Consider the following 26,505-nt stretch of genomic DNA (forward strand, 5'->3'; position numbering starts at 1 on the left):
AAATTGTTGAGGTCTGTTAATGTCTAAAAGTTCGGCGGTAGCCGAACCTTTGTTAACGTTGATCCGGTGGGCGGATCGATACTTGTGATGCTCTCAAAGCCTCCGCTACCTGTCAAGTAAAATACAAAGGGCGTCAGAGGGAGACCGTACTACTAGAAATCTGTTCATAGACATCGCATGTTTTAAATCGGTCAGACTTGCACACGATGTAAAAACGTAATCTAACATCGTTTTAAGAAAATACCGATTTAAATGTATATCATTAACATCGGGTCTTAAAATGACCGGTGTTAAAAGTTTTGTTTGAAAATTTGCGGAAACCTACTTTTGCAAAACGCGCTAAGTGTTTTAAGTGAATTGAAGAAGCGGGGACTAAATGTAAAAACTTTCACACTTAGACAAAAAAATTAAAGCCCGACCCCAAAACTGAAACACAAACCCTAAGCTCAGTGTCGACTGTCGACCTCCATTCTCAACCCAGACTCGAGCTCCTCCTCCTCCTCACCATCACAATCCTCCCTCCTCCATTCTCAGGCGGAATCTGAAGCGCCGAGATCCCGACCTCGATCTAAAATTGAAGTAACAGCTCTGAATCTTGAGCCCGGCCTCGATCTGAGATTGGCAGAGTTGAAGAAATTAAAGAGGAATGGTTCTTTCCTCTCAAGCCCCACCGAAGTCGGGGTTGGAGCCCTAAACTCGAACACAGCAACCCAGCTGCACTCAACTGCGCTGTTTCTGACTCTCTCCGTGACTCCGTGTCTCCGTCTCCGCCGTTTCTGACTCTCTCCGTCCCCGACTCTCAGTCTCCCGTCTCCGAGTCTCCCGTCTCCGAGCTCCAGGTATCTCTCTCTCCCAGTCTCCCTCTCCGTCTTCTTCTACTCCTCTTCCTCTTCTTCTTCTCTTCTTATCTTCTTCTTCTTAATCTGATTGAATCATGAATCACCCATTTGAAATTGAAATTGAATTCCTCAAAGTAATGAAATTGTATGTATGAATATATCATGATAATCTGAATATGTTGGTCTGGCCCAGATTGGAGCTACTTTCATGGCCAGGCGGCCAGCAGAATCTAGATGACTAGATCGGGAAAATCGATCCCATTGATCTGCTATGATGCTTCTTTGCTTCGGTCAATCTCGACCAAACGATTACCTCAATGAAAATTGAAATCGTAAGTTATTTCTTTTTCTAGAATTCTAGTTCTTTTGGTTTCTTCAGTTTTGACATCCATCCGGATCTTTTAAAACCTCCCGCGAAAGGCTATTTCACTCTTTTGTTTTTGGATCATAGCGCTATCATTCATCTACCCATAAAAGGTAATCGTTAGTGACTTACTCTTGCTTCTTAATCTGGTGTTCGAATGATTGATTACTGATTTGTTGTTGTTTTGTTGTTCGCCCAGCAGAAAGAAAGAGACGAGACGAAACAAAGAGAGAGAAGAGAGAACGGGGAAGAAGGAAAAGAAGGAGAAGAAGGTTTAGGGTCTTGATTCATCTACCCATAAAAGGTTAGATCTTTCTGAGCCGATTTGTCTCTTAATTTCTGGGTTTGGATGATTGGGTGAAAACTAATTTATAATCTACTGACAGGATAATTGATTGATTGATTGTCCTATTTGCACCGACTTCGGCATTTACACCGACTTCAACTTTGTCATCAAGATCGATCTTGATCAAAATTTGGTAAGGTTTTGAATTATTTTATTTTGTATTTTTTGTTTCAGTTCGATTTTTGATATAGTTTGCATCTTTTGTTTGAGGTGAAGGACAACTAGATAGCTATTAGTTCGGTTCTCAGATTATAGGTTGTGAGGGACATGATTGCAGTTTTGTGATTGGCTTTTACCCTTTTGTTCTTTCTTCTCTAATCTGCTACTTGCCCATTTTTCTTGCTTTCGTTAATGTTCATAACAATCATAAAGAGGCTTGCTTTGTCATTTCTATGTAACTTTGATTGCTGTTTTGTTTGGCCATTTGAGTTATTTCAGAGAACACTTCTTATGGTTTGTTTTATATATGAAAATATGTACATATGTACATATATATACATGCACACGTGATGAGTGAAATTTCACTGTCAGGTTTTACTTTTAAACTTCTCATACAACAGTTCCTATTTGGCATATGAATAATCTCTTTACTATTAATTGTTGAAATGAGATTAATATAAAAAGTAAAAGAAAGGGCCAAACACTGATTTGTCATGTGTTTTCTATGAATTTGTTTTGTCGAACTAAGAATGTACTTGTATGAATTAGCAAGTAGGCTTTTCTATACAGATGGCTGAATTTAAAGGGAGTATTTCAATGGTTTGAATTTAGTATCATGTGATTCTAGAATAAGACTTTATTAACTAAAGATATGCATTGGTGTTTGAATAGCTTTATTCAGAATCTTAGGTGGCAGAATCTGCTTTTTGTAAAAATTTTTTTTTTTTTTTTTGTTCTTCTTCTCCTCTGATACCATAAGTAGTGGGATATCGGGTTTGTTAAACAAGACTCAATTAGATTGTGCTGTTTTGTATTACAGTTGACAGGAAGATGGGGCAGATAGTGAATAGGATATTTGTTTTGCACTGAATTGATTGTTATGGAATTTCAACAAAGCTTTGAAGTAACAGTATAGTTAGTTGGTTAAAGGTTTTGTGGTTGTGTTTTGTATTGCTTTATAGGTTTGTTGGAAATAAGATACTAATTTAACTCTTTTTTTGTTTTAGTATCTTTTTTAGCCAAATAATAGTTGCATTATACAATCCCAACTACACTATTTCCTATAGCATCTAAATGGAACAAAAATGTATTATGATTACCTAACAATAAGAATACTAAGTGATAGTATCTTGATGTTTTTTTTTAAGCTCTTGCTTTTGGTTAGACTAACTTTCTGTTTAAGTTAGTTTTTGCAGCTTTATGGTTAATTTTCAAATTTCATTGCTTTTTGTTTAGGTTTTCTAAGTTCTATGCAAAGAAATGTGTGCATTATTCTTCTGCCGCTGTTCCTGTGTACGTTGTTTGGCATTATCTCAGTCTCTTATTCCTATTCAGGTATGTGCTGGATATAGAACTGATATGTTTATATTCGTATTCACTGTTGGTCCTGATGCAGATTAATTAATATATTGAAGATCAGTTGTTAATTTACTTATCATATGTTTGTAGTCAAATTCATGTTGTGTTTATATTAGTTAATGTAGAAGAAATAAACTACAATGCATTGTTTTCAGTTTGAACACTATAATTTTTTGGAATAAAATTAGATAGTCTCATAGAAATGTATCGTCTAATGAAATGTATCGTCTAATGATTGAAATCAGATAAAAAGTTATACTATAGTGAAATGAATTTTAAAGTGAGTAATACTTTGCTTCTGTCCAACACATATTGGAAACATTGTTTCCATGTAAAGCTGTTTATCACGATGCAACAAAATGTATTGGAAATGGTTTGTCCAACACACATTTGTTAAACACATAGTTCGTCCATCTAAAGTGTTATCATATAGTTGGAAATCCTCTTTTGACTGACATTGGAAATGGTTTCATTCTGCAAATATTCAGGACAGCGTGCTGTCAACTTCTTTAGCTGTTTTAAGTGACCGTAAAATATAAAGAGTAGAATTATATGGCTATAGCATTATCTAAGTTTTCAAAATTTGTAGTACAAATAAGTGTTAAACTTAACCATGTGTGACTTTGGTTTTCTTTCAGCAATTATCGGTGACAACAACAGAAAAGGAGCATATCTTATCACTTTTGCTACTGTTCATCCAACTCGATTAGCAAGTGAGTGGCTTTACTACATATTTTTATCTGTATATAACTATATTTAAATTGATTATTTTCTTAGTCATTTTTTGTGGATCAAACTGCAAGACACTAAAATTTTCTTCCCTGTAAACAGTTCATGAACTTTCGACTTTAGGTTTCTAATCCCCTTCAAGTTATTTTCTAGGAAACTCTTTTGGTGCTTTGTTTTTAAAATTGTCATGCTATTGTTTTATTCCCATGTTCAGTCTTTTATTAGATAAAGAGTATTGGAAACTGATACTATAGAAGTAGGTTATGTCATGAGTCAGCTTTGAAGTATGCTTTTTTTTCTCTCTCACACTTTTAAGTTTCAGATTAATTTCTGTAATATATTATATATATATATGTTCAACGAACAAAAGAGATTGTCAGTAAGTGGTGGAGTTTAATGTTTGTTTGTCAATAGATAGAGTTCTTTTTGGTATTTGGTCTAATCATTTGTTGATCGCTGAGTACTATTGAGACAATGAACAAAACTTTGTGTTACTTCCCACCAACTTTGAATTTTGATGAACAGAATCTTGCTTAACTCTTAATAGTTAGGACTTTTCAGGTTTTATGGAAGATGAGCCTACACTGTAGTTAAACTTAGGCATTTGGGATCATTCCATGAAAGTAAATGCAGCTTTACATGAAGAACATGGCTTACATTGCTTCCATATTGGTCTGAAAGTCAATATATAATCTATTAGGGTAGTGTTTACAACTTCTTTGCACTGGTTGTGCTTTCCTTTTCTTTTTTCTTTTTTTGAATTGGTACTCTGTCAACTCCCCCAGAAACATTTAGTTCACAAAATGCTTTTGATTTGTTTGTGAACGTAACCATACAAAGTACCAAAAGCTGGGGCTAACTGAACTCTTTTGTGCAGGTTTAAAGCAGAACAGCAGCTATAGTGTCAAAGCTCCAGAGTTTAAACTCAAGAGTGAGGCCTTGGCATTTGTACAGAGTTTTTTTCTTTGCTTCTAGATCTGCTTCTTTTCAAAAAATTTATCTTCTTTTACTTTCGAATGTTTTCAGGTCATTACTGGATACTTGCTAGCAGGATCTGCCATTGGACCTAGAGGCTTGAATTTTGTCAGTGAAATAGTCCAAGAGGCTTGTCTTTATTCCTATTTTGCTTGATTGATTCTTTCTTTGCGCTTCCCCTATTTTGCCATTCAGTATAGGTGGATCTATAATTTTCTTGTCATTAATTTATGTGTGTTTACATTTGGTAAAGTCCAGTTATATTAGTATTGAGATTCACTGCCTTTTTAGTACCTTTTAAGCTCAGACATGTCGGTATTTCTTTTTGTTGAGTTTAGTAATACTAGAAATCACTGTCATTAGGTTTATGTTGCACTGTGAAACTGACTTTGTCATTCTCTTGCAGGGTCTTCGATTACAAGTTGTGAAATATTTGGCTGCCAAATATGAAGAGCTAGGGTGTGAAGTGAAATGGATGGGCAAGCCTGATAAGGTGATCTAGTCACATTGGTCCTGGTTACCGCTGTTAACTTCACTTCATGTGAACCTTTAGCTTAATACATATTTCTCTTGCACTTGACTACCAAGATGAATTTTGAGCAAGGCTACTTTTTGCTTTGAAGCAAAGTTTGGTGTAGAAATTTTGTAGATTGTTGCTCATATGTTTCTAGGCTATCCTTTGTATGTTTTGGGGTTTTCTTTTGTGACATATGTTCAATCATGAATTTGGAAAGAAAATTAATGGAAAGTCCCAATTTTTGGATGATTATGAAATGCATTTCTTTTTCCAGCATCAGCTAGATGCAAACTTAGCTCATCACGCTTGTCAAAATGAAGTGAAGTATATAAAAGCATAACAAAACAGTAATGCCAAGGAAAACGAAGTCACTTGAGAGATTAGAAATCAGTATCAAAATGAAAATCGATGTCTTATGATTATTAATGTATCGAGTTGTGTCCGCAGAACCGATGTACTCAAAACTAGTGCACATCGATGTTACAAAACAAAACCGATGTCTACAATGAAACAACACATCGGTTCTAGAAAAAGCAAGCGATGTACATAAAACCATTGAACATCGTTTTGCTTAAATGAAAACGATGTGCGGTGTTAAATGAAACATTAATCCTTAAAAAAAAACCGATGACGCCTAAAGATACAGACATTGTTCCTAAGAAAATAATGTGCCAAGCTACATGTAAAAATGGCCAAGAACAAACAATACTTATGGGAACTGATGTCTACAAGTGTACTGGACATCGCTTCTGGAATAGAAATCGATGCAAATGTTCACGTAGGTATTGTTCGACATATACTTTATTAAGCATAAAATGTGAAAATATGAAGAATTAGACATACCTAACATACAAAAATATGATGATTATAACGATTATACATCGATTTGTTTTTTAGAATCGATGTTGGTTGCTGTCTGGGACATCGGTTGAAAACGGGCTTATACTGATGTCTATACTTTTCTCTACACCCACTAAGACATCGGTCGAAAATTAGTTTAACATCGGTCCAGAACCGATGTATATGAACAAAATTCTAGTAGAGCGCGCTGGGCGGTCTTCAACTCTCCGATGCCTAAGTTAGTCAATGTATTTATGTTGACAAAGTAACAGTAGGTAAGTATTGAATGCGTAATTAATGAGGAGAGAGGAGAGAACCTTTTATAGGTGAGGAAGAGGAGGTTCTTCTCTTTGTTTTCTATGTGGGACTGAAGTGTTTCAGTTCCCAGCTCTGGGAGCTATTGATGCCATTTTTTCACGGCGCGTGGCGGCGCGTCGGCGGTGATCTGGGGGTGATCCGACGCTGAGGTTGTAGCACGCCTGGCGGTGTACCTGTATGTCATTCCTTTGGTTGGAATTAGTACATTTAGTGGTACAATGAGCATGGCCCATTATAGCTAATTATGCTTGCAAATGTACATGTATGTACAAGTCCCCCAAGTCCCCAGTCAAGGAGGGCAATCTTGGTTGGGGAGTTGTTCGGCGGTTTGAAGCGTTTTCTTCCGCTAGACTTGCAAGAGCATAATTAGCGTCAGTGCGTTGTCAACCATGGATTTTAGTGAGCAAACGCTTTATACCTTTTCGGGTGGGCCCCTGCTAGGCCCCCCAGGGAGTCCCCCACTCCCCGGCCAAGGTAGACCTCCGGATGGTCGGCGGATTGTTTGTTGAGGGGGAGCTGCACGGAGCAGAGGGTGTTGGGTAGCGAGCCCAATCTTTAGTACCCAAGTGACGGGGGTCAACGTGCCTGATCAGGGCCGTCGTAGACTGTTGACAAGTCCCCGTGTCCCGTAGGGACGGTCTGACCGTAACGCCGCGTGGCGGTCGTTGTCAGAGTGAGGCGTGGCCTCGGGATCCGCCGCTGGCGGATATCCCCCCGCTGACTGCAGCAGGAAGCAGCGTCCAGTAGACGTGCCCGACGGTATTTTATTGAGCGATATTGCGCTGAACAAAGCACGCAGCTTGCAAGATGAAAAGGGGATTCCGCTAGAGTTGTGTAGCGGAAGACGCCCCGCTTGCAGGATGGCAAGGGAGAAGTTCCGCTGGCGGGGTTTCGCTCAGCGGAGACTTTGTCACTTGGGGGATGACAAGGGAGAAGTTCCGCTGGCGGGGTTTCGCTTAGCGGAGACTTTGTCACTTGGGGGATGACAAGGGAGAAGTTCCGCTGGCGGGGTTTCGCTCAGAGGAGACTTCGTCACTTGGAAGGTGACAAGGGAAAAGTTCCGCTGGCGGGGTTACGCTCAGCGGAGACTTCGTCACTTGGAAGCTGACAAGGGAGAAGTTTCGCTGGCGGGGTTTCGCTCAGCGGAGACTTCGTCACTTGGGGGATGACAAGGGAGAAGTTCCGCTGGCGGGGTTTCGCTTATCGGAGGCTTCGGACGGTTGGTGAATTCATCCCAATCAGTTACTTGCACCAGACGCTTCGTCTGGTGGTGGTTGACACGCGTCCAACCCGTAGAGGGTTAGCGTGCGGAGACTTGTCTCCTAAGCCTGGCCGTCTTCTCGCCATTAATGCTAGTGATTATGGATTTCGTAACCGAGGCGACGCCTCGGTTAATCCGGAGAGTAAGTGGAGACCTGCAACAAGTGTACGGCTGGTGTGTGATGTCGTTTTTGAGCGGACGGCTTAGAACGCGTTGATGTTGACATAAAAGGGGGGGGGGAACTTTAGCGAGATTTGACACTTTGTGAAAACTTCAAACCTGGGTCGTCGTCTTCAAGCTCTGTGCGATTTGCGAAGAGAGTTCCGGGGGACGAAATCTGTTAAGTTATCGGATCTTGGGGACGAGGCCTTTACCGGTGAAGACAAGCGCCTTCAATCACACCAAAGATTTCACCTTTGAGGTTGGTGCTCTGAATCTCATCCCTGTTCCATTGAATTTCTGTGTTTGCTTCTGTCAGTTTTTTTTTTGGGTTTCTGGATTTTGGGGTGTTCTGTTCTTGTTTGGCGTGCTCTGAGTGTGTAAAGTGGGTTTTAGGGATGGGTTTTGGTGTTTTTGACACAGTTGGGATTTCGGGATTTACTAGATGGTCGAATCTGGGTTAAGTGTTTGGGGGTTGTTTGTTCTTGTTTTGGTGTTTTCTGGGTAAACTGTTGCTGATGTTCTTGGCTATAACTGATGTAAGAATAGGCTAGATCTGTGTTTGTGCTAACTGGTGTGGGTTTTAGGGTTTGGGATGGCTAACGTCATAGAGATTTCGAGCAGTGAGGATTCCGGGTCTGACGTGTCGTTCAGCGCGGCGGATAAAATATTTATTGACTCGTTGCATCCGTCTGCCCATGCAGGAACCTCACTGCCAGAACCGCTAGAGGTTGAGCCGCTACAGACCATACCTTGGGAAGTAGTCATGGGTCGTGCTCCACGTCCAGAGAGTTCCAGGGCGGGCGAGGCTGCCGCTGCTAAAACTAGGCGCGACGAGCGGTTGGCAAGCAACAACGCTGCCAGCGGCTCTGCTGGGGGAGCAGAAACGGCGGGGGAGGCTGCTGAGTCAGCGTGGTTCCTCCAGGATGGCACCGCCGTTGACGAGGCAGGAGGGCGGATGAATGTTGCCGCCGTCAACCGGGTGAAGCGGATGTTCCGGTTGCCGGGTTCGGTGAAGCTGGGCCCGCCGACGGTGGATGAGAAGGCGTCTATTCTCCCGGAGGGGTTTGCCGCGGTGCACGAGTCTATATTCCGCCAAGGAGTGACACTTCCGTTGGTGTCGAACCTTCAAATCCTGGTGTGCGAATTTGGCCTGGCCTTTGGTCAAATTTGCCCCAACATGTGGCGGTTGATGCTTGCGCTAAACTCTCTGTGGCGGTTGTCCGGATGTTAGGGGCCTACTGTGGCGGAGGTGCTTCACTTCTACGAGCTGGTCTATGTGAAGCGTCAGGGTTGCAGAGGGCAAGTGAACTTGAGCCGCCGCCATGGAGCGCCCAAGCTGATCGAGAATCTAAGGGATTCTATATCCTACTGGCAGGGGACCTTCTGCGTCGCCACAGAGGGGTGGGAGTATCAGGCTGGGTCGAACGAGGGAGGGCCGGCGTTTAGGATTAAGTCAGAGTTCCAACCTATCCGAGGTTGTTAACCGGTTTCAGCTAAACGTAGTTGGCTGGTTCTTGTAATTGCAGACTTGTATTTTTACTAACGACTAATGTGTTTGTGCAGCGGGACTGCGGTATAACCTAAAGCGCGAAGAAGAGTGTCGCGTAGCACGGATCAGAGGTTGCTGGCGAAACCGCAACTTGCTGGACTTCTGACTTCTGATCGGTTGGGAATTGCTGGTTGATCAGCGGCTAACTCGCTCCGTTGGTAAGAAATCTCCGCCGTACTATTTTTTTTTTTTGTAATAAGTAACCCAGGCTGACTGGTTTTTTTTTTTTTTTTTTTTTTTTTAGAACATCCCCGGGTAACAAAGCGAGCCGCGACGCCTTCGAAAAAGCGATGGATAGTGCGGAAGTTGACAACTTCCTGGAGTCGATGTATGCCGAGGGTCTGGCGGCCCAGAAGACTCTGGTGAACCCCGAGACACTGGCGCTGAGCCAGTCCGAGGTTCCTGTGGTGCTGCCAATGCCGCACCACTCCCATCTTGGTGACGACGGCTTGCCTGTCGTCCAGGCGGGGGCCTCCGTGGCCGGCGGGAAAAAGGGGGCCGCAGTAGCGGCTTCTCAGAAGGAGAGGGTACCCGCCAACAGGCGCGGTCCCCATAAAGAAAGAACGGTGCCGTCGGCGGAGACCGTCACCACGCCAAGGGAGGGGCCGCCGGCGAAGGACACGAGGGCCGCTGCCGGGAATCCAAGGGCTGGAGAGAAAGCGCCGGCAGATTGACTCTCCCGACGAGGAAGAGGGGGAGGATGTGGAGACAATCGGGGCCCGTCAGCAGAAGAAGGCCCGTCAAGCTCCGTCGAAAGCTGCCGTGGTGGAGGGAGAGGCGCCCGCCGCCAGTGACTTGGACTCGTTTGCCGCGTATGCGGAGTTTATTACTGATGGTGAGCGGGAGTTCCTCTTCCATCTGTGTGAACGGCTGGGGTTTGGCGGCCTAGCAGGGATCTCACGTCCGACGGCTATTGACCAGTCGCCCTACAGCTCGACGTTTGGTCAAATATCCGCAGGGCTGCACGACATGTACGAGGCGGCGTCAAATCAGCCTCTGGTCGAAAGGGAGCTCAGGGAGGAAATCCATAGTCTCCAGAGGGAGCTGGCGGAGGCGAGGGAGAAGCTGGCGGAGGTGGAACGGCGTCTAGCAAAGGCGGATTGTGACGCCGTGGACTCCCGCGGCAAGCTGACGGTGGCCATCCAGCGGGACTTGGAGAAGAATGAACGCGTCTCCAAGTTGGAGCAGGACATCGCCCTACTACAGGAGCGGGTAGCCGCTAAGGATAAAAAGCTCATTATCGTGCAGCGGGAGTCCGCCGCCAGAATAACTGAGGTGAAGCGGCTGGAGGGTCAGGTTGCCCTCCTGAGGATTGAAGGGAATAACGTCGCGACAGCCGCTGTGGAGGAATTCAAACAGTCGGCGGAGTACAAGAAGGCCCTGACCGAGTCGGCAAAGGCTGGGGCCCTAGCGAACGTAGAACTGCTGAAGCGGAAGGGCGCTATCGACTTCGCGAAAGCGTCCCAGCCCGATGAGCTACCGGCTAAGAGTGCCCCACCGGAGAAGGGTGTCGTACCTGCCCCAGCGGAAGGTGCCCGCTCAGGCAGTGGAGAAAGTGGCGCACGCCCGGCGGAAGGGTCTCAACAGACTCCTCCTCCTACCCAGTCGGAGGTGTCACGTGATGGCTTCCTGGCGAAGGTGTTCGGTATTCCAAGGGTGGGTCGATGTGACGCCATCCTTGCCCATTAAGTAGAAGGTGCCTGGGCTAACGACTTCCACAATTTTGTATGGACCTTCCCACGTTGGGCGGAGTTTTGTTGGCGGTGGAATGACTTCCTTCATTACCCAGTCCCCCAGTTGGAGGTTCCGGGCCTTGACTCTGGCGTTGTAGAAATCTGATACCCGTTGTTTGTTTTGCAAGTTGCGCAAATGGGCCCTGTGTCGTTTTTCCTCCAAGAGGTCCTTGTCTAGGCTGACGCCGTCGCCGTTGGTCTCTGGGCAGTAGCCTTCGATCCTAGTGGTAGGCAAAGTTACCTCAACAGGTAGGACAGCCTCTGTTCCGAACATCATACAAAAAGGGGTTTCACCGGTGGCGGAAGTTGGAGTTGTCCGGATGGCCCATAGAACTTCTGGAAGCTTTTCCGCCCACAAACCCTTGGCGTCGTCGAGTTTCTTTTTTAGCAATTTCTTGATTATCTTGTTTGCTGCTTCAACCTGGCCGTTGGTTTGGGGATGGGCGACAGATGCAAAACTCAACTTAGTGCCCAAGTTGGCGGTAAAGGAGATGAGTTCCTTGTTGTTGAACTGCGTGCCGTTGTCTGTAATGATTGTATATGGGACACCATAGCGGCAGTAGATGTTCTTCCAGAGGAAGTGAATTACCTTGGCGGTAGTTATTGCCGTCAGTGGCTCCGCCTCTATCCACTTGTTGTTGTAGTCGATGGCAACAATGATGTACTTGAACTGGCCCTTGGCGGTTTGGAACTTTCCCATCAAATCGAGGCCCCACGTGGAGTGAATCCAAGGGCCGATGATGACTGACAACGGTTCTACCGGTGCATGTGGGAGATCTGCAAACTGTTGGCATTTGTGGCAAGACCTCGAAATCCGCCGGGCGTCATCACCAAGTGTGGGCCTGAAGTAGCTTTGTCGCATTGTGCGATTGGCCAAGGATCTGGCGCCCGAGTGGTTTCCACATTCTCTGCCGTGGATCTCCGCTAGAACAACTCTTCCCTCCTCCGGGGTTAGACAGCGGAGGTTGGGATGGGTGAATCCCTGGAGGTAAAGCTTGCCATTCTGGATGTTGTAGCGGGTTGCTCTCCGCTTGAGTTGTCGCGCTTGGACGTTGTCCTCCGGCAGTGTCCCGCTGCGCTTGTATGCGATAATCTCATCCATCCAGTTGGGATTGACTTCAATATTGAAGATTTCCGCCAGGGTCTTTGTGATACTTGGCCTGTCAAGGCACTCCACTCTTGTGTCCGCTGGACTCTGATGTGGCTGGGCGGTTGCCAGTCTTGCCAGGGAATCAGCCTTGGCGTTCTTTTCCCTGGGGATTTGTGTGATGGTGTGAAATTTGAACTTTTTAAGCAACGTTTTGACGTACCCCAAATATGCCGCTAATTGCTGGTCCTTGGCTTGGAAGCTGTTGTTGACCTGGTTAACGACAAATTGAGAGTCGCTGAATATGTTGACGCTGTCAGCACCCGAGTCGATGGCAAGGAGTAGGCCGGCAATGAGTGCTTCGTACTCCGCCATATTGTTTGAAGCTTTGAAGTTGAATTTCAACGCGTATTCCGCGTTCAGTCCCCCGGGTACTGTTAAGATGACTCCGGCGCCGCTGGCCTTGGCGCTAGCGGAGCCGTCCACATGCAGGTTCCAATCCGAGTGTGGGGGAGTTGTTTCCTCAGCGGTTCAGGGACTGAATTGATTTTGGACCTAAACCACAGAGTACTAACTAGTATTTAGCCCTAAATAATTCATCGATGGATGTGTGTGGACATAAGATAAAAATTTCAATTTTTAATTACAAATACGTTGGCCTATACTAATTTGTCTTCTAAAGTTGTATGACTTATACATTGCATTTAAATTGTTGAGGTCCATTCTAAAACAACCATGAAGTGGAAGATGAATTTGGAGAAACCAACCGCTCGATTGAGAGATTGTAATATTTTAAGGTGGTTGTAAAAAATCTAGCAAATTTTGTTATCGTTTCGAATTCGATCAACTAGGTCAAACGTAGTTACTCTTATAAACCTATATTTATATATCATACACTCCTAAGAGCAACCCCTATCAATTCAAAGAAAATGGAAAAACCGACCGTTGGATGAGTTTATTACAATAAATTATGAGTGTGGTAAAAAATTTAGCCAATTTCACCATATTTTTGAATCCGATCGAATTGGTCAACCGATATTTAGAATATATATATATATATATATATATATGCACATATTTTATATAGAAGTATAAGAACTTCCACACACACACACACACACACACACACACACACACACACACATATATATATATATATATATATATATATATATATAAACACACACATATTATATATATATATATTATATATATATATATATATATATATATTTATAAACACACACACATATATAGATATATCTATATATAACACACACACACACATATATATATATACAATCCGGCTACACTAAGGACGTCCTTACCTAGCCTTAGGTACGGATTTCCGGTTTTCACCCACTTTCCGATCACATTTTCACATCTTAACCGTTCAGTTTTTAGGTCCTAATGTATAAATCACCTCTGCAAAATTTCAGCCAATTTGGTGATCGTTAAGGCATCAAAAACTGCAATTTACCATTATAAATACGAACGGTTCCGGTTCGACAGATTTGGTCCGTTCGTGTAAATTGCAGTTTTGGACGCCTTAACGATTACCAATTTGGCTGAAATTTTGGAGAGGTGATCTATACATTAGGACCTAAAAACTGAACGGTTAAGATGTGAAAATGTGATCGGAAAGTGGGTGAAAACACCAAATCCGTACCTAAACCTTAGGTAAGGACATCCTTACCTGAGAAAAATCCTATATATATATATATATATATAAATACACACAAATATATATCTATATGTGTGTGTATATATATATTTATAAACACACACACACATATCTACATATATATATATATATATATATATATATATATATATATATATATATATATATATATATATATATATATATATATAATATTTTACGGGCTTTTACGGGCCGGGCCGGGCTTTTGCGGGCTTTTTGAGAGATATTATCGGCCACCTCTGGTCGGCGTACCGGAGGTGCTTGAATCCTCTAGGCGACATGAACCACTCTCAGGTTATTGATTGCTCAACCGACGACATATGAAAGAGAATCGAGGCTCGAAAACATTGAGCTTACCGGCGACTCTGGTTGTCTTTGACTGCAAGTAAGGTCTGCAACTTTATCTCCTCATCGAGCTCTACACGAATATGTAATTGCATTTCGATTTCGGTTAAGTTTTGGAAAAGTTAGTATTTTGGGTTTCTCGGCCATCGCTTGTTTTACTTTGTCTGGCGTTGGTTTTGGTCTTTGCTGACTCAGTTAGGATCACGAATTGGGTCTCAGCATCTATAATGAAGTTTGGTTTTGCTCAATTCACAGAGTTGATCAAATTGGATATAAATCCATCTTTGGGCTATTAACGTTCTATGTTGCTTGGGTTCTGTAAAGGCAGAGGCTGTCGAAGTGATGACATTCAAAGTATGCAGAGAAGATAGTTGGTATATGTGTGCACCCTGCGATTAGTTCAAAGTGAATGGCACAAAGATGATCGAGGCCTCGAGGGCGTTGAAATATGAGGTTGAACAATATGACCAAGGTAAACTACGAGTACTAATCTCTGCGTGATTTTGACATCTGCTAAAATAGTTGGATCATGGTTATGTACATAAATCTATATTGAAGCTTGGTTTTGCTTAAATGACAGAACCTGGGAACGAAGATAGGAAATCTGGGAATTTGGCCGTCTTGGTTAAGGTTGTCAACGAGTAGTTCGTGCTGCTGTTGATACAAATTCCGTAGTGTAAACATGAATGTTCAATTCTACGTGTTGTGAAGGCCAGGAAAACTGAAGGTTGATGCTTGAGAAGTTGAGATCGAGTTTCAATTTGAGGACAAAATGGAATGTGTATAAAAAAAGGTGAACAATGTCCTGTAAGAAATAATTATGAACTCATTACTATCCTGAAGGAAATCTGCATTGATTGTTTGCTTTTCTTGAAGGTTAAGTAATGGGATTGTGATATGAGTTGAATCTTGTAATCTATTGTGTAATCTGGAGCAATAGTTATTTGAGAATCCTATTGCTACTTGTTTTAGGTAAGTAGCATCAGATATGTTTAAGGAATTAAAGGCAGAATATCTATGTAGGCTATGTTGAATAGATTCTCTTTATGGGAGGGGTCTACATACAACTCCTATATAAGAAAGCCTTGGTCCACTACCGCAAAAGAGGCCTAAGGTGACAGACAACGTTTGTTTCTTTTGCTACTTAGAGCAAGTGCAGCGGTCTCGTTTTGATCGGGCACCAGCAGGGAAACATGATGTGGTGACCGGGCATTTCCATTTCCACTCCTCCACCAGGCCTAATTTAGCCAGCCAAAACTTGGCTTTTGATGACCCAGGGGAAGAAAAAGGGCAAAGCCCTGACTGATTTCTTGACTAGTCGAAGGAGAGGCTCAGCTGCCACGTCGGAAATGGAGAGAACAATGGCTGACGTCAGGGCAAAGTGATAGACGCAGAGAAGAGGGAGACTGGAGTGCACAGACGAATGAGGAAGCTCCAGCTGGCGTCTGCATCTTTTTTGTCGCCTAGCACACCAGAATTGGTTGGTTTGGAATTTGAGGGCCCAACGGTCAAATGATCCAGACCGTTGGATTGAATAGTGAAGGCAGATCTGACGGCTAGGCAATTAATATGTATGATTATATATGTGAGGTAACAAAACAAAATAAATTGTAAAAAATTCTAAAAATTTATCTATAAATACCTACCATTTTTTTTACATCTCACACCCAAAAAATTAGAGTTCATAGTTACACTTTCCTCCTCTTCATATAGCTCTCATTATCCAATATGGGCGAACAGTGAATTTAACAGTTAAAATACTCAATGAACAGTGTAAAGTGAACAGAAAAAGCGGATGAACAGTGAAAAGTGAACAGTCTTGACTGGTCAAGAAAAAAACAGGTGGAAATTCATATCCAGTGGCAGTGAACAGTAACTTGACTGGTCGACGCCTTGACTTCTCGACTTTGCATTTTCTTGACTACGGGTGGACTTGCTCTTATATAGGACAGATATCTGTCCTTATTGGTCAAAGGGGACATATGATGGATGTATACCTATTGTAGGTGTTCCTAATAGGAACTTCCTATTGCTAAATGGAACAAATTAGTTATCTGTCCCTAAATACCAGAGTGGGTCCCATTGTTTCTCAAACTACAATAGACTACAAATACATACATTTGTACAAATACAATGCACCGATTGGGGACACCTGAACAATTCAGTAGTACTTGTTCCAATAATGCTTCAACTTCATTTGTAGAATCACAGGTTTCCGCCTGATCAGAACTTGCCACAGATGAATTAATCTTGGAAAACAGTTCAAGAACCAGCTAGTTAATTCTATAAGTACAGCAAGGTCAAGTATGTGGCTTATGTATGACGCACAACTGTAATCAAAATAATCTAAACTTGAACTCTAGACATCAATCCATTAGTAGATTCTTCTATGAACCTCTAATTCTAATTTCCCTCCCCACTAAACTTTAGTTACAAAGCTGAATCATAATCAAACATAGTTGAAAGAAGATAAAATCAAGCTATCCAGCTACAGAAAAATAAATAATCAAACTAAAATTTTGAAGTCGTTAGTTGGACGCAGGGACAGTAACAGTAAATTAATTACCAAATGTAATGGTTTTATTGTAAGAGTTGGACTTACATTAATCACATTATGACTTTAACAATTGTATATGATTACTGTTGAATGAAATAACCGGGATTGCATAGATGATTCTATCCCTGGAACAATAAGGAATTTGTATCTGAAATCCATATTGTATTGGGAAACTTAATGTGCTTGCAATCAAGTAATGTATATTGATACAGGATTTATATGTAGAGGACCTAATTGATTTAGGAAAACTGTTGTGGGAAGTTCCAGATATCATCCTCTATATATAGGTTCAGGTCCTTGCACTCTCTACACACAAGTATTAAGATCTCAGCCCCATAAAGAGAAGACTTGAATCTAGAGCAGTTGCAGAAGACCGGACCAGTTCATCATGGCACACAACTCGTTCACATCTTCAGGTATGTACTATGTTCTTTAATTTAATTGTTCTGGTATGCCTTCAGTAAATTGTGTTTATATATGTGTGATTGTCTCTAGTTGAGTAATCCTCAAGTTTAAGATTATATTTATAACTTCAAAACCAAGATTTGAGACCTGCTCAGGCTCGACCCTCTCTATGAGTCCCTTGACAGTGGCAGAACTGTGTAGTGGGCTACTTGGGCTATAGCCCAATCGAGATTTGGGCTGAAAATGCCTTAAGTATAGGTATATTTGCTCTTACCCTTCAGCCCATAGGAAAAAAAAAAAAATTTACTCGGTGTCTCGGTGACCTGCTGAGTGCAGACCGAGCCCTAGCCTCGTTCTCAATCTTCACTCCTCAGTTATCCATCTCCTCAGTGCTTCGTTCGACTTCCTCCTTCAGTGCTTCGCTCCTCAATACCTCAACAAGCCTTCGTTCTGACGGATCCTCAGTCCTCAGTCTCTCTCTCTCTCAAGTCTCATCTGAAATTTCGCAAATCCACTTCGTTCAACTCAGTACAGCCACTGTACAGGTAAGAATTCTTCAAACAAGCAGTCAAATTTCATGAATTTCATATTAAAATTGATGGGTTTTGCTTGAAATTGAGTATCTTAGTATCTTACCTCTGTGTTTTGGCTTGAAATTGAGGAGCTCAGCCGGCAGCTGCTCAAGAAGACAAGCAGATCGGACTATCGGAGACTCGGAGTCCGGACTTCGGAGGTCGACGGGCCGACGGGGTTACTCGGTGAGTCACCGACTCGGTGTCTTGGAAATTGGAATGTGACTGCATCTGTGACTGTGAGTCTTCCTTTGGAAATTGGAATGAAAATATGAAATTGCTTATTTGCTTTGTTGTTTGATTATGTTTATGTAATTATGTGGCTTGTTGAGTTGTTTTGAGTCTTAATTGTTTGAAAGAGTCAAAACTCAGAGGTAAGTTTGCTTTGCTGTCGAACTGTGGTCTGTGGTCTGTGGAATTGATACATAATATATATATATATATTGATGCTTCAAGTGTTCTAAACCATAAAATTGGTGATTTGTGAGTAATAATCGTGACTTAATTATCAGTCATACATTATACATATTATTTTGTTGTTTTGCATATTATTCTAATATTGATACATATATAATATTATAGGTATTGATTTAAATGACGGATCACCGAAAACCCAAGCGATACAAAAATCTTTTGTCATGGTTTACAAATGATACTCCATCAAGTGGTAGTGGGAGTGAGATTAGGAGTGAGAGTGGGAGTAGAAATGTGACGTCGAATTCTGTGAACGATGTACCTTTAAACTCTTCTCCATCTATTCTAGAAGAATGTCATAATGAAAGAATTGAGAGAGAAGAAATTTTTGATGTTACTTCTCTTGAGCGTGATCCAGGATTACGACGTTCAATATGTAAGTATCCTTTGAATGATCGTGACAGTATTCGAAGAGCTTATGTGGTCTTAGGGCCATATCAACCTCACTTAAGTAGTTATCCATCTTCTTTTGATGGAGGTCAAGGTCGAAAATTTAATTACAAATGGTTCAAAGAGTGGCCTTGGCTTGAGTATTCCATAGAGTTGGACAAAGAATATTGCTCCCCTTGTTTTCTGTTTGATAGTTATCCTTCCCACCATCCGACATTCACTGGTCTGGGTTTCAAGGTTGGAAGAATGTTATGTCAAAACAATCTGGTCTAGTTAATCACATGGGAGCCATAAATTCTCCACATAGTATTGCCATGCACAAGTGGGAGTCCCTAAGAAACCCATCTAAGCATATTGAAAGAGTGATTAGCACACAATCAGCACAAGAACTAGCAGATAACCGACTCCGGCTTATTACTTCTATAGAGAGTGTGAGGTTGTTGGCACACCAAGGATGTGCTTTTAGAGGTCATGATGAATCAGCCGTATCATACAATGCTGGCAATTTCACTGCAGTTGTGAATTCCTTTGGAAGAATGAATATAGAAGTTAACAAAGTCTTACAAAATGCTCCTGAGAATGCCAAGTATACTTCTCCACTTATTCAAAAGCAAATTGCAAATATTCTTGGTAACAAAGTTAGAACTAAGATTCGGGAGGAAGTGGGAGATGCCAAGTTTTGCATCCTTGTTGATGAAGCGGTTGATGTATCTAATAGGGAACAAATGGCTATCATTCTTCGATTTGTTGATTGTGATGGGTTTATTAGAGAACGGTTTTTCAAAGTTATTAGTGTTGCGGACACTTGTTCTCAAACTCCAAAAGATGAGATTTCCAAAGTCCTTGCTCAATATGATCTTCAAGTAGAAAATATGTGTGGCCAAGGATATGATGGTGCTAGTAATATGCGGGGTGAATTTAATGGTTTACAAGCTTTGTTTCGTTAAGAGTGTCCATATGCATATTATGTGCATTGCTTTGCTCATCGGTTACAATTGACTTTAAATGCTGCAGCTAAAGGGGTGCATGATATTTGGGAGTTCTTTTCAACTCTAAATTTGATTGTAAATTTTGTTGATTCTTCTGCAAAACGACATTCAGCATTAAGAGCTATAAGAGAAGAAGAAATTGCAGATTTAGTAGCTGCAGGTGCACTTCAGACAGGTAGAAGGGCTAATCAGACTTGCACTTTGCAACGGGCAGGGGCTACTCGTTGGGGTTCACATCTTCGCTCTATTTCAAGTTTGATTAAATTATTTGGAGCTACCAAAACAACTCTTGCAGATTTGGTTGGTAATGGACCAAATAAAGTACAAGGAGAAGCGAAGAGTGTAGGTAAGGCTATGAAGCGTTTTGATTTTGTGTTTTGCATGATTTTGATGCATGATGTCATGAGGATTACTGACTTTCTTTGTCAGGCATTGCAAAAAAAAGCCATAGACATCTTGAATGCTCTGAATTTTCTTTCAATAACAAAATCAAAACTTCAAGATATAAGAGAAGATGGTTGGGATGATTTGATTATGAAGGTTGAATCATTTTGTTGTGAGCATGATATTATTATGCCGGATATGTCTGCTCCTTACAAGAAAGCTACAAGGGCTTGTGAACAAGGTATTACAAATGAGCATTATTATCGGGTCAATATACTAAATGCTGTGATAGACTTTCAGTTGGCAGAGCTGGATAGTAGATTTACAGATAATTCATTGGAGCTCCTTGTTCTTAGTGCTACATTTGATCCACGTGATAATTTTCGATCATTCAAATCTGAAGATGTTTGCAATATTGCTTTGAAGTTTTATCCTCAAGATTTTACATCATATGATATGCTTGCTCTAGATATGGAGTGTGGGTTTTTTGTAACAGATATTCATAAGGATCCAAGATTTGCCAAGACAACTTTTGTGTCTGATTTATGTAGGCGGTTAGTTGAATCTAGAAAGTCATCATTCTTTCCTATGATTTATAGGTTGATTTGTCTTGTGTTGACTCTGCCAGTTTCTACAGCAACAACAGAGAGAGCATTTTCATCTATGAATATCATAAAAAACAAACTTCGAAATAAGATTGAAGATGAGTTTCTTGATGACTTGATGGTTCTTTACATTGAAAAGGAGTTCGCCGATAGTATTGATAATGATTCTGTGATTGCTGAGTTTGAAGTGAGTGGGCCTCGGAGAGTACGATTTAGTTAGTTGTGGATTTATGCTTGTAACTTTTAATTTACGGGGTTTTGGTTTTATGTCCCCCCCATTGTATGTTTTGAATGAAAAAATAAAGGCGTGAGGATGAGCCTCCCACTGGGTTCCAAACCTCAAAAATATAGAAGTTCGCAAAATTTTTTATGTACTAAAAATTAGCCTAACCCATTTTTAGATCCTGGTTCCGCCACTGTCCCTTGAGCTAGTCTCTAATATCTCTAGCGCGCTTCATACTCCTTACCTCTCCAAGGTGCTATCAGGACTTTGAATACCAAAGCATTCACTTCTGCTCAATCCTTTCCAGGACTTGTCAGTGTCCTATAAGAGCAAATGCACCCCACTGATCTTGGACGTCCAAGACCAGCCAAAATGGCAAAAAATTAAAAAAGCGCTATGCACCGCAAGTGATGTTGGACGATCAGAAGCCTTCCCGACCAAGCCCAATGGCAAGTCTTGGACTTTGACTTGGTCGACCAAAATGGCACATGGGCTGGCACATGCGCTTCACATGGAAGCTGACGAATAGAGGACGATGCATTCTGTAACGTTGACGAAAATCTGAATCTGGGAACACCGGATGCTCGACAAAATAGTCTTCCATGAGATCCTTGCCTCGTGACTCTCGTAATCTGTCCACATTTGGGGAGCGACCTGGCCTTGAACCACGTTGTCGGGGTTGGTCGGAACACTTCATCTCGTACCCAACCGTTGCTGCAACAATGGCTGCTTCATTCGCGAGGCGTCGTGCTTCTTCTTCCTCACTATTATGACGAAATTTTGCCAACAACCTATTCATTGCATATAGAGAAAAAATGAAAAGTAGGGTAAATGTTTTGGATGGGAACGATTGTAGACAAATGGAGAGGCAGAAGATGTTCTTTATTTTTTTTCTTTTGGTGGAGAAGAGGCAGAAGCTAGTGGTTTGAGTGAAAAAGTAGAGCATCTCATATATTGAGTCTTCATTATTGAAAAGGTTGAAGATCATGCACGTGTTTCCTATACAAGTGATGGAATCAAATAAGCAATCCAAAATCTTATCATCTATCAGAAGGAAATCAATTGAAAAATCTTATCAAAATTTTAAATTTTTTGTTATTAAATAATGACACGTGGCACAATGAGATTGGTGGAGATGAGATAAAAAATATTAGTGCATAATAACCATTGGATTACATCTAAAAAAAACAACCATTGGATTAAATAGTGAATGATTGAGAGGCATTGACCTTGCCTATTTGGGGTGCATGAAAAAATTAGAAGGCAAAGGCAATATTAGTGAATAGTGCACAAATAGGAGGCAAGACCTTGCCTTTTGCCTTTGCCTATTGACTCTTGGGGTGCATTTGCTCTAACAATGAAAAATAAGGCTCACAACGGGTCTCACACAATACAATAATAGTCAAATTGCTTTCCTGCAATCAATACATGAAATTCACTAACTAAGAATGATGCAATCTAACTAAATGCTTATACAATTTGAAAATAGAGAATCTTATTTTATAAACTCAACACAACCAATATCATTTACTTGTTCTCTGTTATGCCCATAAAAAGTAAAAATCTACCTCCTGAGCTGGACGTGTTGAGGATGGACTTGATGTTTCTCCACCTATCATCATTAAGTGTTTAACTGTTCTGTAGAATATATTTGGAATCAATATTGTACTATATGTAGGTTCAATCAATCTAGCTAGACAACACAGCTGGAATATTACAAAATCATACAACTCTAACTCAAATTGGACTTCAGAATTCGAAACCCTAGAAGATTTTCAAAATTCTCTTGAACTTAAAATAATTCCGATGTTACAAAGATTCATTTCATGAGAACCACATGCTTCATTCATAAAGTTATGTAGTGCCCTTGTAGTACACAAATCAAACTCAATTGGAAGATTGAAATGAAAAGTAGCATCATTATGAATGCTTGTTAATATTTGGCAAAAACAGAAGCACATGAATGACCTGATGATCAGCTATATGTGGTTTCAAGAAAAATCATGAAATCAACACCACCTATCATCAATGGGAAAGAACCCATTTCAGCAGCCACAGCCCACTAACAAAAATAATAATAATAATAATAATAATAAACTCTAAATTGAACCCAGAGTCTGATCAGGTTCCAAACAAACCAAACCACACTACATGCATTCCTCCAAAAGACAAACTTTAATTCAGTCAGCAAGCAAAGGAACATTCACGGAATAAGAATAAGAAAGCATGAATTCAACCCTAAAAAGGAAAACAACCAGACAGAGCAATAGGATTCCCAAAATTAAAAGAGTTAATTACATATAAGTTAAGTGCATCTTTGAATGTTTTTTTAGCCATAAGGTCACCAATTAATTTTTTCCCTCATAAGACCACTAGAGTAAAAAGTCAACAACCATTCTCTCTCTTCTCTCCGGCGAGGTCTCCGGCCAACTTCTGGCGACTACAAAAGCTACTGTCACTAACACCAAAAGCTACTCTGGTGAGATTTCCGGCAATCTCCGGCGAGCTCACAAAAGCTACTATTACTAGCAATAAAAGCTACTGTTACTAGCAACAAAAGTTACGCTGGTGAGATTTCCGACGGGGTCACAAAAGCTACTATCACTAGCAATAAAAACTACTGTTACTAGCAACAAAAGTTATGCTGGTAAGATTTCCAGCAATGTCACAAAAGCTACTATCACCAGCAACAAAAGCTATTGTCACCAATAAAAGATACGCTCCAAAAAATCAAAAGCCACTAACACTATTAACAAAAGCTACTGTCACCGACACAAAAAGATACGCTCTAAAAAATCAAAAGCCACTAACACTATTAACAAAAGCTACTGTCACCGACACAAAAAGATACTCTCACCAGTAACAAATGGCTACTGTCACCATCACCAGTACCAAAAGCAACTCTCACCATCACCAAAAGCTACTATCAAGCAAAACAAAAACTACACTAACCAACACCAAGACCTACTCTCACAAAAAACCAAAAGCTACTACCAAGTAGAAAAAAAAAAAGCTACTCTCATAGGCTGAGAAAGCTATTCTCAAAGTGTAACGTCCCGAACCTGAATTTACCCGTTTACTAGTCATTTGGACGTTAAACGACCTTTACTTTCATTTTTATTGTCATTTCAGCACTTTTAGTGGCCCTAAAAGTTGACTTTTTGTTCGGGTCAAAATTTGAGAAAATGTTCTTCATGAAAGTTGTAGAGGACGTTAAACCGAGTGCGTGGATATGTGGTACGTAAAAATCGGAGCTCGTATGCAAAAGTTATAAGCGAAAATGTGAAAATTACTTTTCATGGTAAGTAGTATATATTTGAATTTTTCACTGTGGCCGGTAACTTTTTCTTTTTCTCTTTCTCTTCCCCCGCGTGTTCTCTCTCTCGTCCCCGAGCTCTTGCTCTCTCTCTCTGTCACCTTTGCAACTCCGGCTCTCTCTCTGCTCCGACCACCAGATGACGTGAAACAAAGCTTCACCGACGCGTCTCCTCCTCCTCATCACGCTGGTGGTCGTCGGTCGTCACGCCGTGGCCGGAAAGGGAAGAACCGAGGCCGTGAAGTTTACTGTAGCAGTTTGGGGTTTCGTCGATTTCCGGCGATTCCGGCCATCTCCGGACACCAAACCGGCGTCGAAGGTTCGGTTTTTGCCAAGGATCATTTTGCCCCTAGCCTCAAGCCACGATTTGCAGCGTGGAGGAAGAATCGAAGGTTTGAATTTCTTGACACTGTTCAGTTTTCGGGTATAATCTTCACCTTAATTGTTGAGGTAGTTTTAGGCATTTTCTGGCTTTGTTGTAGTTGAAAGAATTAATGGGTGTGTTGAGAAGGTGCTACTACCAAAGTTTGGGGGCCATCGGAGCTGGTGGCGGCGGCGGCAGCGCCGCCACTGTGGGCGGCGGCTGCAGCATGTAGGGCAGTGTTTTGATTCTAGTTTTTAGCCCATTAAATTGTATAAATGTTGTAGAGCTTGTATGTGAAGTTTGGTGAATTATGGAGGAGTTTGGAATTGTTTGTGAATTTTCGAAGTTTGAAGTTTTGTGGTTGCATTGTGGAAAATCCGGCCGTCGGATTTCCGTCGTTTTCTTTGTGGAATATGTAAATTGAGGAATTGGTGTTGTGGAAGAGATTTGGGTGGAATTTGAGAAGTAATGGAGATAGGGATTTTCGGGTTTCGTTTAGGTTCATATTTATTTTATCAGATTGCCGTTTACGGAAATATAATTGTGTACGGGGCAATGTTGCGAGCTACGGCTAGATGAAGGAACTCGTTTGTGTGGTCGCCCAATAGTACAGTGAGTGGACTTTTGTTTTTAAATAATGATGCATGCATTTACTTCGCAATTACGGATTTGTTTAATTATCGTTTTATTTATCGAGCATTTAAATTTGGTTTTGTTTATAAATGGTTATATTTGGAATTGTATTTATGATTTGCATTCGGGTCACGTCATTGGCATATGTATTTTCTTATGAGGTGTTGGGGAAGCCTTATTGGTTTTCAGTTTTCGTATGGATTTTAACCCACCATACCTGGGTCGTCATATTTATTGCTAGCTAGCCTATTAGTACTCCTCCCTGCTTACTATGTGTTTGTGGGTGAGTAAGAGCAGAGCATGGGATGCTCCAGAGTGTGGGACACTCCGACCCGAGCCTGGGAGGCTCCCTTCTTTCGTATGGTGAAACTTCTTCCCCATATTTTATCGTTGCTTGACTAGCGGGGCTAGTCTGATTTTCATTATAGCCAGCGGGGCTGGTCTTATCTTCTTGAGAACCGAGATTTCGATTTTACAATATATTTTTCGAATATTGTGACTAGCGAGGCTAGTCGGTTTACTGTTTTGAAATTCTTGGATTTAAATCTAAATGTGTTTTCTAATTGTTGCATGCATCGGTTTTTAATGAAATAAATGTGGGAAAGTATGAAATCCTTTTTCTCTTAAAATTGTTTATTTTTGTCCACTCACGCTAACGTTTTCGTCTACTTTCCCCTGGGCCTTTCGGTTTCTAATGCCCAGTTTGCAGGCGCTATTAGTTGAGGTCGGGCGTACATGGTTCGAGGCATAGTTGACGAATAGCTTCCGCACTTCTTTGTTTGGCTCTGATCTATTGTGGGTTACTGTTTTGGGTAGTCCACTTTAGGGGTGACTCGACCAGTTCTCGGTAGAGTTATCACTAAGGTGGGCCCCGCAGGGCCACCTCGGATTTCAGGGTGAAATTCGGGGCGGGTCCTGTCACAAAGTCTAACAAAGCTATGAAAATAAAAAGCTACTGTCAATGTGCTAAAAAGTCATTATAACAAAAGCTACTAACATCAGCTTAAAAAGATACTAACGGAGACATAGAAAGCTACGATCACCTTATTGAAAAACCACTATAACAATTATAAAGAGCTACTAACGTAAAATCTATCAAAATCTATCAATATCAAATGCTTCAATTAAAACACTCCAATTTCAACCTGTACATACCTCCAATAATATGGAGTATTTGCTATCTCACCAAGCATAAGTAACTCCCACTTTGGGACATCAACGAGACATGGCAAGGCCCAACCAAGACATGCATCGTGTAGCCCTGTGTTCAGGCTACGCGGCGGTATCCGGAAGTCGCAAATCCGC

General features: G+C 41.5%; 1 protein-coding gene and 1 long non-coding RNA gene across 5 annotated transcripts; both read left to right on the forward strand.

Moving 5' to 3' along the window:
- Positions 1-220: 220 nt before the first annotated feature.
- LOC133717783 (uncharacterized) lies at positions 221-5,534 on the forward strand. 4 transcript variants are annotated; one of them, XR_009849947.1, is made up of 9 exons: positions 221-839; positions 1,033-1,171; positions 1,406-1,507; positions 1,590-1,682; positions 2,945-3,043; positions 3,706-3,780; positions 4,674-4,727; positions 4,823-4,971; positions 5,178-5,534. It is a non-coding gene; the product is annotated as an uncharacterized LOC133717783 (long non-coding RNA). The 4 variants fall into 4 exon arrangements; XR_009849948.1 differs by having other exon boundaries at positions 223-839; positions 4,823-4,879; XR_009849946.1 differs by having other exon boundaries at positions 223-839; positions 1,403-1,507; positions 4,823-5,534.
- Positions 5,535-18,416: 12,882 nt separating this feature from the next.
- On the forward strand, positions 18,417-20,884 carry LOC133716472 (uncharacterized). The gene is made up of 3 exons (XM_062143180.1): positions 18,417-18,719; positions 18,881-19,586; positions 19,701-20,884. The coding sequence occupies exons 1-3, from the start codon at positions 18,417-18,419 to the stop codon at positions 20,882-20,884; spliced, it is 2,193 nt and encodes a 730-aa protein (XP_061999164.1).
- The last annotated feature ends 5,621 nt before the right edge of the window (positions 20,885-26,505 follow it).

Source organism: Rosa rugosa, chromosome 6 (assembly GCF_958449725.1).
Source record: "Rosa rugosa chromosome 6, drRosRugo1.1, whole genome shotgun sequence".
Lineage (NCBI taxonomy): Eukaryota > Viridiplantae > Streptophyta > Magnoliopsida > Rosales > Rosaceae > Rosa > Rosa rugosa.

Excerpts from the sequence above, each read along its gene's own strand:
- LOC133716472 (XM_062143180.1), top strand. The coding sequence starts at position 18,417 with ATGACGGATCACCGAAAACCCAAGCGATACAAAAATCTTTTGTCATGG. Across the intron at positions 18,720-18,880 it reads GTATTCGAAGAGCTTATGTG|TTATCCTTCCCACCATCCGA; the intron begins GTCTTAGGGCCA and ends TCTGTTTGATAG. Across the intron at positions 19,587-19,700 it reads CCAAGGATATGATGGTGCTA|CTAAAGGGGTGCATGATATT; the intron begins GTAATATGCGGG and ends TAAATGCTGCAG.